This window comes from Poeciliopsis prolifica, unplaced genomic scaffold (assembly GCF_027474105.1).
Source record: "Poeciliopsis prolifica strain line A6 unplaced genomic scaffold, Auburn_PproV2 SCAFFOLD030, whole genome shotgun sequence".
Classification (NCBI taxonomy): domain Eukaryota; kingdom Metazoa; phylum Chordata; class Actinopteri; order Cyprinodontiformes; family Poeciliidae; genus Poeciliopsis; species Poeciliopsis prolifica.
The window spans coordinates 3,313,856-3,325,993 of NW_026562405.1; the positions used below are offsets into that span (position 1 = coordinate 3,313,856).

Genomic DNA, 12,138 nt, shown 5'->3' on the forward strand with positions numbered 1-12,138 from the left:
CATGTGTTGATTTGGTCTCAGAATTGCTCAGATCTCAATTCATCAAGAAACTGTGGGCTGTACTTGACAAACATGTTTAAAAATAAAGTATTCACACAAACTTCATGTCCAGTCCTCACACGGTTACAATACTACACTGAATAACAGATATTAGCAAACAAATATCACATGTTTACTATATTTTCATAGGAGAAATGAGTCTGGTAAATATCTATACCAGACACTTTAAAGGATTAAGTTTCTCGTTCACTAAAGTCTGAGCAACTGTGTCACCACTTCTGCCATGATACCTCTAGAGGGCAGCATTTCTTTGCTCTTTCTCACTTCATCCCTTAGCATTTAGGTAAACCTATAAAACAATGTTCACTTATGTTAAGTTTTTGCCTTCAGTCAAACTCCTAAGCAAAGTGACTGTGACAGTGTGCTCAGGATATCTGCTCCTCCTTATTAAAGTAGTTTTGCACTCTCACTAAACCAGGGCAGGATTTGAAGGTGCACCTCCCAACGGCAGGTTGTTCTCTGATGCCAGGGCAGTCCTGTTGGATAAGCTCCAGGTCCCACAGTGCTCTCTTGCTAATTACACGCTGGTAAGTACAGTGCAAGCCTGTAGGACTCCTCAGCTGTGTTCCTGTGGGCATGCTGCTAATAAACAACACATAGGCACTCACTCCTCTCTAACAATAACAACAACTGCACTGTACATAGCCGTGGCCACCTGCACCAGAACCGCATTCCTTGCTAGGTCCCATCTGTCTCTCAATGATTGCCCTGGTTCCTGCAAAGTGGAGCTGTGGAGTGTTACACAGTACCACTAAATCAAAGCAAGACTAATGACTACAGCAGAGCTGAAGCTACACAGAACCGAGGCTCAGTGTTCCTGCTCACAACGCAGAGCTGAAGTTAACCACAAGTTGACTACAGATGGTGTAAATCAGATGAAAAGGATGCACTCATGCTAACTACAATCTACATGCATTATTATCCCATGAGTTTAACAACCTTATGATCAAGCATTATATTCTCTTCTTCAATGTTTTTTCCTGACACAAAAAAATATTTTTAAGAATAAGAATATTTATATTTCTCCAGTTCTTTCCAGCTGTGCCTTGTAGCTGGATGAACCACAAGTTCAAGTAAAGGAATCTTCAACAATCTTTTTACAATAGCATCTTTTATTCCACCTTCTTTTTGTCTCCTCCTCTTTCTTTTCCTTCTCTCTCATTCTCTAATAAAAACTGCTATTAATAGAACACCCTGCTCTTTCTTTTAAACTGCAGGGAGCGTATAGCATGCACTTAAAGGGAGGAAGAATCTGAAGATACCAGGAGGCATTTGAAAATGTCCTCTACAATGCCTGTGGCTACAAAGACGCTGACTACCCTAAAAATAACAACAAATGGAGCTTTGATAGATTTGTGGCATTTTGTATCAGCAAATACGCCCGTGGGCTAATTTTAGATAGTCAAATCATTCGCAGACCAAATACCTCACAGACATTGGAATGTGATGGAAGAAAGGATGGCGAAACGTTGTAAAAACACCTCTGTATCTGTCTATGCAAGCTGCAAAACCATACACACAATAAACACACCAAACACAGTTTCAGTTGAATAATTATTGGCTTCATTATTGATATTACTTTTTCAGGGTTATGAGTATTTGGAAGTATACGCATTTCTTATTTTACATGTTTTCTTGTCCATAGATTGTCCTTTTTGTTGTAAAGTGCAGGTAATACTACTTTTGAATCCAAACATTACATACAATATGTAGTACATGTGTTTCTTCTCCATTCTTCTTTATGAATATTTACAATATTGTTCCACATTTCATTTCACAGAAAGAAAAATCATTATCCACTGTATCAGCATTGTCGGATGTTTTAGGCTTCTGTACAGCAGAGCAGAAGTGAAGTGAATAGCTGTACAAGTTGTTTTAATGGATGCCACACTATCAGGCTCTGGGTGTAAAAGAGAAAGAAAGACACTGATTCTTAAACACACACTTGCACACAGTTTGCATATTGATCATTTTGTGTCTTATATTGTTGAGATATCTGGGGGCCTGCTGCAGAGGGCTGACATGGCAGTTCAAACAAACCAAAACTCAGGGAGTTAATATTTCTTCTTTAGCTAACAAGCATAGGGTTTTCTTTCAACAGCTTTTTAAACCATCATGAAACTAGTGGCAGATAAAACATTAAAGGAAATCTGAACTCAAACGTTCTATTTCCTTGAAAGCGGCCAGCTAAAAATCAACCTCTGCATAGATCTCTCAACGTATTCACTGTCAGACACTCCGCTCATGGAGTGGGATTTGCTGGTGGGTCCCTCTGTGGGTAGGAACTTATATTCTTAAAGTCAGCTCCATTTGTGCTTTAAGAAGAAACAGTAGTGGATGTTCAGTTACCATGTTGTGGTCTCCAGTGCATGAGTTGCTACAGTGAGTTAGACTAAAACACAGTAACACACCTATTACATTAAAGATAAATGTTAAGATGCTAACATTTATCATAAGAGCCAAACACAAAACAAATGAAGACAGAAAAATATGATGCATTTGCATGCATAGACAAATATTTTTGGTCAGACTGTGAGTTTTTCCACAAAGACAAAGATATCCGGTTGCATAAATGCAGCTGTAGAACCAGACTATGATGCTGACATTCAGAGGTTCTTCTCTCTCCCTGTGACATGGGTACATTACTGCTCTCTGTGCATTAGCACGTCCACATTGGTATGCAGGAGAAAAAATCATAACTGGATGAAAGAGCTTTATGAAAATAAGTAGTTAAACAGTCATGCATATTTTCACAAAGAGTGGTCCACATATGTAGAATGGGTGTATTGCTAAAAAAAAAAGCTACTTAAGTTATTCTACCTTGAGATAGTAGTAATTTAACATCTCAATTTACCTTAGACTACCCAGGAAATTACTTACGTAAAAAAGTTTCTAAAAACCCACAGTTTGGACAGAGAGACGACTTAGGAAGCCTCATGTCAGGCAGTTGGACGATGCATCCTGAGCACATACTGGCAGCGATGACACTGGAATATTTTGCCACTCTAGATTGAGACTGTAATATCTAAAAGGAAACCCTTGCATTCACAAAATTCATCAACACAATTCTTGCTACACACCTTCTCTTAAGCAACAACCTTTTGTAACTGTATTGGACATCTGTGAGAAAAAGCAGAGCCAAGAGACACAAGGGCAAAGTCAGACCATATGTAGGTCAGACGATGTCTGCTACACTGCTGCTAATTATCACCTTCCATATTAATGTTACTGCCTTTGATCGTTACCTTGGCAGTGTTGAGCGAACTGTGGAAAGTTTTAGCTGTATGCAATCTGAGAACTTAATTCACGTCTAATGCCAACTTTCAAAGATATATTGAGCTTCTGGCATCAGAGTTTTCTGAGGAGACAGTGGGACATCACTGACATTATATCAGTCCAATGTTCATAAAATGTTTAGGGTAAAAATGTAAGCTTATTGTTTACAGCTGAAAGTTCAACCTACTGGTAAATACCTACTTTATAGAGGGCAGTTTAAAAACAAAGCATTCTAAAATTATGGTTAAGATACAGGTCATATGTCAATTTTCCTAAGAACTACTTTGACTAGAAAACTTACGAAGATGCCTAGCGAGAGTGAGTCTTTGGCACTCTGAAAGGAACGATTAATATTGTTAGAAATAGCCAAGATGGAAAAGCTCATGCTTATTTTTGAGGGCTTAAGATCTCTGATAAAAGCGTATGTATGCTGTATTATGTGATCTGGCTATAAAGATATATTGTTTTACATTTAAGAAAGAAATATATCTATTGCAATATTTTATTTTAGTCTCTTAGAGGCCTCCTGTTTTCGCTTACATGCATGCTAGAAATGTTTTAGTCATGCAACACTAGGTGAAAAGCGTAAACCCAGACAAAAGGCAGTTAAAGCATTTTTCCAACACACATTTCCCTACAAGTTGCTATTTTGATAACAAGGACACAATTAGATGAATCTGTGAAACAGACACAATTGCAAAACTTTGATCACTGAGGCTGAGATCAACATCCAAAAGCAGGGTATGAGTTTACGTTTACCTACCCACAGCTCAGATTACAGCAACCTGGCAAAATGGCAATGTCTTCTGGATGGAATGTAAATATTGATAAGCATCTTTTTACATGTAGAAAATGACCTTATTATTAATAAGTCAAAAGTTCTCAAACTTACAGTTCTAGGTTAATAGCTATCTGCAGGCATCCTTTTAAAAGTGTGGATTTCTACAGAAGGCAGTGTACAGACAAATATACAGTGACCAGGTGAAGCAAGTGGCAGTTGAAAACCAAGTGGAACTTCTCATTGAGATAAAAATATCATGCAGTAATCTACTGACTATGTTTTCTTCCTACCTATCTATTGGATATCAGCTAAGTCACAGTTAAGTTACCTATCTATATGGATAAGCTCTGTAAAAGTGAAACAGTGAAATACTAAACAGGAAGAAACATTCAAGATGTCTCAAAGCTCTGCAGTAAGACAAGTTTGGGTGAATGGAGGTGGGGAAGCTTGCATTGCAATACATAGAGTACATATAAGACCAAAGCAGTGAAAATTCAAGGCCATTGTCAGTCATTCATCAGATACTGATGTCTACTAGAGGAAAGGGTGTCAAACCATAAGCTAAAAGCTGATGGCTATCATACATCCTTCAAATAACATGGTGTACTTAACCACCAGCATCGTTGCAAATCATCCACGGGCCATTTGGAGTGGGCTTGATTAATGCTCACACATCCCCCTTTTTTTCTAAATGTTAAAGCATATGGCAGTTTTATTTCTTTGCTCCAAGAAGTAGCATATGTAAAACACAACAGACTCTTCAGAAAGCCCGACAGAGCTGTGTGCCATGTGAAATGACAGCTAAAGGGACACCGGTCAATAGCGGGGAGTTTGCTTTTTTTCAGTTTCTTGTCATTGTGTGGAACTGTTGGCTACAGTGGTGAGAAGGACAGTTTTAGGTTTTGTCAATTTTTTGGAGTAGCTGATCACACAAAGACAACTCCATGCAGAAATTCAAATCTTAGAACTGCAGAAATTGTTTTAGGAGTTTTAAAGGGAACATAATGAAAAGTGAAGACTTGATCGGTGCAAAGGAAAGACATGGCATTTGGAATATTTTTCACTCAATCGTCATTGACATTCTGTTTTCTATTGCCTTGATTTTTCTATCACATTTGTTGTAGTAGGGTGCATTTCTGTCCCATCTGGCAGTACAGTTTTATTTTTTCCCACTGTGATGGGGAGAAACATATGCAGGTTACACATCTGTGAGCATCTTGGTGATGTTTACATAGTTTGTGTTGGCGAGTGTGCAGTTGGCTGTTTTAAGGTTCTCCTCCTGAAAGTCTTCATTGCTGTTGTTCACAGCCTCCTGAATCTCCATGTAGTCAGATTTGCTGATGGTGGAGCCACTCCGACTCTTCTTTAGCTCCTCGCCTGAATCAGCTTTGGGTACATTAACCTGCAGATACTGAGCCTGCTCTTCGCCTTCAGTCTCGCGGTGATAGAAGTAGTTGAAGTTGGACACAATGACAGGCACTGGCAATGCAATGGTCAGCACACCTGCAATGGCACAGAGGGAGCCCACTATCTTGCCTCCAATTGTAGTCGGAACCATATCGCCATAGCCGACTGTTGTCATTGACACCACAGCCCACCAAAATGCATCCGGGATGCTCTCAAACTGTGACTCAGGCTCATCTGCTTCAGCAAAATAAACTGCACTGGAAAACAGGATGACCCCTATGAAGAGGAAGAAAATGAGGAGGCCGAGCTCTCTCATACTGGCTTTAAGGGTTTGACCTAAAATCTGAAGCCCCTTGGAGTGACGGGACAACTTGAAGATCCTGAAGACTCGTACCAAGCGGATAACCCTGAGAATGGCTAAAGACATGGCTTGCTGACCTGGCTGACCATCCTCTGCTCTATCTGCCAACTCGGTGCCAAGAGTGATAAAGTAAGGAATGATGGCAACAATATCAATAATGTTCATTATGTTACCAAAAAAGCCTGCTTTGCTTGGGCAGGCAAAGAAACGCACTAAAAACTCAAAGGAGAACCATATAATGCAGAGAGTTTCTAGAACAAAGAAGGGGTCAGTGAAGTAGGTGGATGTGTAGCTGATTATTGTAGAGTTAGTCTCAGGTGAAAAAATTTGAGCATGGGACTTATGCATTTCATCCTCATCATTGCGGAATATTGGGAGAGTCTCCAAACAGAAACTGACAATAGATATCAGGATGACCATGACAGAAATTATGGCAATAATCCTAGCAGGACCTGAGCTTTCTGGGTACTCAAAGAGAAGCCACACCTGTCTTTGGAACTCGTTGTCAGGAAGAGGACGTTCCTCCTCCTTGATGAAACCTTCATCTTCTCTGAACATCTCAATGGCCTCCTCCCCAAGCTCATAAAAGCGAATCTCTTCTGAAAAAATATCAAGAGTGACATTGACCGGCCTTCTCAATCGACCTCCTGATTGGTAATAATACAATATAGCATCAAAGCTCGGTCTGTTTCTGTCAAAAAAGTACTCGTTCCTTAGTGGGTCAAAGTAGCGCATCCTCTTTTTGGGATCCCCCAGCAGAGTTTCGGGGAACTGAGAGAGGGTTTTGAGTTGTGTCTCAAAGCGCAGCCCTGAGATGTTAATGACCACCCTCTCACAGCATTCATGGTCAGCCTCTGGGTCGTAGTCCAGGGGGTGCCCTGGATGTGCAGCTGCTTCGTCAGAGGGGTCGCCTGTGGCAACAGTCATTCTGCAGGACGAGGTGGCCTGCACCTTTCAGGATGTCTGGGTCCTGCAGCCTGGAGAACTGCAGGTGGGGGCCAGGAGAGGGTAGGGACTCAACAGAGTGAAGACCTGAAGGCCACAGGATGTCACCTAGGATCTGACTGGCGGTAGGACAAACAGAGAAAAGTGGCAAGGTCAGAGAAACCTGAGAAATGATTCAGCATTTAATAAATCCTTCTGCTTAGCTCAGAGAAATCAAAAACTTTTTTCAGCTTGAAGATCAAATAGAAAATGGAAAATAATTCTAACAGTCTCACTGATTAACATTCAAAAAAGCAGCTCGCTTTACATGTATATAACATCAATGCAGATAAAACCATGGGCTAAAATAATTTTTAAAAACTTGCAAAGCTCCCAAATCAAGACGCATTTGCTGCAACATCTATATCTGTTGAACTGAATTGCTACATGTAATGGTAATGCAGCAGACACTAAATCCAGACTTCACCCTTCCTCAGATATCTTCCGTCTAAACATAAAAAATATGTTTAAATGTATTGTGCCATCAGAAGACAAAAAGAGATTAAAGGAAAAGATTTGCAGCTGGTTATATGATCTGACTTTTGTTTTTGGTGGAACATTTTTGTCTTGAAATGGTGCCCGATACTGAAATATTCAAAAACATCTATAAATAATTTACCCACAAAAGGAAATTGGCTCTCAGAGAGAAAAAAAAATGCATCTATATCTGCATTCCTACCTCTCTCAGGTGAAGGCATGGTTTTGCAAAATAATGTCATGCAACAAAAATTACAGGTGTGGTAATAATGCCTTGGGAGGTGCAAATCCAAACATGAATTACAGTGCGATAAGATTTATGCTCAGAATCGAGGAGACGGATGAAAGCCGCTTTATCTTGATCTCATACATACCTACAGACATCTTTTTCGTCTCAGGGTGAGGCTGGATGCTCCCGCTGGTGACAGGGAGGTAGATATCTATAATCAGCTGCGGCAAACGGGTCTTCTGTCTCCAGTGCAGGTGGGGGGGGAAATGAATTTCCGATTCGGGACAGTCGATGATATTCACCTCATGTTGTCTGCAGCATCCTTGCCGTGTACACCGCGTACAGTATGCGCGGGTGTGTCCTCGGCTTCCCCTCCCCGACTCTTCTCCTCCGGGTAGCGAGTCGCCGGGTGGCGATTGGCAAAATAAGGGCGGAGGGAGACGTCCAAGGAGGTGTCGGTGCTTCCCTTATTAGCCGAAGGTGCTGGGATCAGCAGAATGATCTTTGTTCCACTGCTTTCCTCCGCACCGGAGCGACTCTGTGACGAGCCGGTGGCTGCGGAGGTAGCGTCTGTCTCTAGCAGACACCTAGAGATAACGTCCTCAGAAAATAGGTGGATGCGTGTTCTAAGTGTTGATCTTCTTCAAATGGGAAGCATCAGCAACAAGTCTTTTTTTTTTCTTGCGTCACCCACATAAATATGTTGTTTTCTTTTTGGGGCAGTTTTGCGCCACATATGCCATCATTTCCATAAGATTCTCTGTAGTTGAAGCTCCAACGCTCGGAGAAAGGAGACGCTGCTGAGAGCCTCCTTTTAGTCTACATGGTGGGCAGAGCGGCGTCTTCAGACACTGACTTGAATCGACATGCATGAAAGTCATAGTGGGTTTGAAGATTATGCAATTTCACTAAGCCAGCGCCCCATGCGCACACATGAAGCGACCCCTAACGCTTAAGCACATGTCAGCACGGTGGGAGGTGAAATTTTTATTAAGTGATGGAAACAGTTGTGGGTGAAATATCCCTCTAGCCCGGCTTGGGCGTTGAGTTATTTACTGGTTACTGTATGAAGCTCCGTCCAACCTGCAGTCGGGCACTGCTCTGCATACCAAAATAGGTGCTGGTGATGGAGCAGGGAAGAGGCGCACTATAGCAACACCACCCTTTCTGCAGTAGACATGAGGCGCTTATGTTGGTCACTGAAGCCTAAAAAAAAGCATAATTTTAAACACAGTTTTCTTGAACCAAGACTATTAACACAGACATGTTCTGATTGGAAGACAGACCCAATGTAAATTTGAAACTTTTATCACGTTTCCTTGTGTGCTCTGAGGTAACAACTTCCAATTCTTCATCTACTTGTTCATAACAGTGAATGTTGTAATCTTTCCCGGCAACAAACTCCATAAATAATGAATGGGAGGGGGGGACAAAAATAGAGCAAATCCTCCATCAGTGCATCTGGCTATATTCCAAAAGAAGAAATGAATTTATTACACTGCCAATGCTTCCATCACAGTTGATGCTTGCATAGAGAAGGTATACACACTGTCCTGAAATGACCACAGAGGTCAATGGGAATCCCTCAGAGAAGAAGGATGGGGGATGGGAGAGGCAGCATGATGATTTGTGCAAGCCTTTCCAATGTTACACTTGGCAGACTTGAGACCATCCTGGGTGCCAACCTTGCCACAGTGTCCATCTGGTCTGCTGCTACCACAGAAGCAGATTCTTTTTAGAATCTCTTAATCACTTTTCTTGGTTCTTGATAACAGGGCAATCATTATTTATTAGCCTGGGACCTGTTACAGTGGGCTCTAACCCAGCTTGTGCTGCATTAGGTGGCTGTTTGGAATTAAAATCAAATTCTTGCTGCATTCAAAATCTTTTAGGTACTTAATCACACATAGATGTAAAAACATTTGGCAATGTGAGATGGACATTAGAACTGTCAAAAATACATTTGCTTCCAGGATTTATTTATATTTGTTTTTAAAAAGACATAGACTGTGTATTCAATTGTGAGTTTTTTGTAAATATTTAAATACTATTCTATGATTTTTTTTTCTATGGTTGTTTGTCCTGTTTGTCTGTGTTGCCCTGTGACAGACTGGCGACCTGTCCAGGGTGTACCCTGCCTCTCGCTCGGAGCGCTAGCTGGAGTTAGCCACCAGAACCTCCCGACGCCACTAGGGACAAGGGTGTAAGAGAATGGATGAATGAATGGATGGATGCTTGTGCTGTACTCGCTGCACAATTTAACATGTTTATCGAAAATATGGTTCTGGTTATGACAGAGAATATATATATATATATATATATATATATATATATATATATATATATATATATATATATATATATATTATATATATATATACATGCAAAGACTGGGGAAGGAATGGTCAGCTGACTGGATAGCTCAATACATAAGGCATCAGTATATCACCCGAGAGGGCAGGGTTCGAATCCAGTCTGGGTCCTTAGGCAAGACCCTTCAAGCTACTGCCTACCTCATACCATGAGAGATACTAGACGGAAATGGGCGAGAGATGAAATGTGGTCTGCGCCAAACAAGGTCTGCGTCAGGTGTTGGGGAACCAGAGCACCTTGATGACAAATGGGCTACTGGAACAAGACGGAAATGGGCGAGAGATGAAAATGTGGATCTGTTGGAATGCTACTACTCAAGTAACCCTAGTGAGAGAGGTTACATGCAAAGACTGGGGAAGGAATGGTTACTTCGACATCCCCATTCAACACTAAGCGCTAAACAACTAGTAGCTCAGTGTTCCAACATCCGCAAACGGCAACTGCTATCACAACTTGAGATTGACGAGATACAACACAAATGCTACGGCAAAAGGGAGGAACCCGGATGTCAGGACTGTGGGACTTAACTACAAGTCCCCACCCAGTGAGGGGATACACGGCCCCAATGAGCGAAACAGAGCTGAACGAGACAGCTGCTGACCTGAGAGAGAGAATCATGACCCGAATGACAACCAGGCCTCCTCGGCGCCAATTACAACGGCTGAGTGAAGTACCATCAGAAAGTCTCATTGAGAATGTGAATGCAGCATTGAGAACGATCCCTACCAACACCATAACAGAAACCAATGAGCTGATCTACAACTCAGCATCAGTGATCCTTGAGATACTTGGCTATAAGAGCAACCATGAGACCCAATACCCACCATGGAAAAGACGGTTAGAGGCTAAAATCAAGGTAACAAGGAGGGAAGTGAGCCAACTGTCAGAGCTCCACAAGGGTACAATGAAAAGACCAGTACCCAGAAAGTACAGCCAGATGCCCATACCTGAAGCACTCGAGACTGCCAAACAGAGGCTCCAAGCCTTGGCCAGCCGCCTAAAGAGATACACAAGGGAGAATGAATCCAGAAGGATTAACCGGCTCTTCTCCACTCAACCAGCTAAGGTGTACTCTCAATGGCAGGGTAATAACAACAGAGCAGACCCACCAAGGCTGGAGACTGAACAATACTGGAAAGGCATATGGGAAAGGGAGGCGTCCCACAACAGCAATGCACAGTGGCTGATCTCTCTACGAGAGGACCACAGCAACCTCCCTGAGCAAGCCCCGGTAACCATCACTGTGACAGATGTTCAAGAAAGAGTCTCAGGTATGAAAAACTGGACAGCACCAGGGCCTGACATGATCCATGCCTACTGGCTAAAGAAACTCACTGCTCTCCATGAGCGACTGGCAGCCCAAATGAACCAGCTGCTACAAAGTGGGACTCACCCTGAATGGTTAACTGAAGGGCGGACAATCCTAATCCAGAAGGATCCATCAAAGGGTCCAGTCCCACCCAACTACCGACCAATAACCTGCCTCTCCACAACCTGGAAGCTCATGTCAGGCATCATAGTGGCCAAGATAAGCAAACACATGGATAAACACATGAGCACGGCACAGAAGGGTATCGGTGTAAATACCAGAGGAGCCAAACACCAACTCCTTGTAGACCGCACAGTTGCCCGAGACTGCAAAACCCGACACACCAACCTGTGCATGGCTTGGATCGATTACAAGAAAGCCTATGACTCAATGCCGCATACTTGGATCATTGAATGCCTAGAGATGTATAACATCAACAGGATTCTGAGAGCCTTCATTGCAAACTCGATGAGGCTGTGGAAAACCACCCTTGAAGCCAACTGCAAACCACTTGCACAAGTGTCCATCAAATGTGGCATATACCAAGGAGATGCTCTGTCCCCGCTACTGTTCTGCATAGGCCTGAACCCCCTCAGCCAAATTATCAACAAGACTGGCTACGGATACCGACTCAAAAATGGGGCCAACATCAGTCACCTCCTCTACATGGATGACATCAAGCTGTATGCCAAGAGTGAGCGAGACATCGACTCACTGATCCACACCACCAGGATCTACAGCACTGACATTGGAATGTCATTCGGACTAGAGAAATGTGGTCGGCTGATCACAAAGAGGGGGAAGGTGATCCACACAGAAGGAGTCTCACTCCCACAAGGAACAATAGCAGACATAGAGGACAGTTACAAGTACCTAGGTAT

At 42.4% G+C, this 12,138-nt stretch overlaps 1 protein-coding gene across 1 annotated transcript; it reads right to left on the minus strand.

Annotated features, from left to right (window-relative positions):
- Window positions 1-1,600: 1,600 nt before the first annotated feature.
- LOC129372834 (potassium voltage-gated channel subfamily A member 2) lies at window positions 1,601-8,392 on the minus strand. Its single transcript, XM_055050364.1, has 2 exons — window positions 7,721-8,392; window positions 1,601-6,949 (listed from the first exon to the last, which is right to left on the minus strand). Exon 2 carries the CDS (start codon window positions 6,810-6,812, stop codon window positions 5,316-5,318), a length of 1,497 nt encoding a protein of 498 aa, XP_054906339.1. The 5' UTR covers window positions 6,813-6,949; window positions 7,721-8,392; the 3' UTR covers window positions 1,601-5,315.
- Between the last annotated feature and the right edge of the window lie 3,746 nt (window positions 8,393-12,138).

Bases quoted from the DNA above. Each gene is read 5' to 3' on its own strand.
- LOC129372834 (XM_055050364.1), bottom strand. From the start codon at position 6,812: ATGACTGTTGCCACAGGCGACCCCTCTGACGAAGCAGCTGCACATCCA.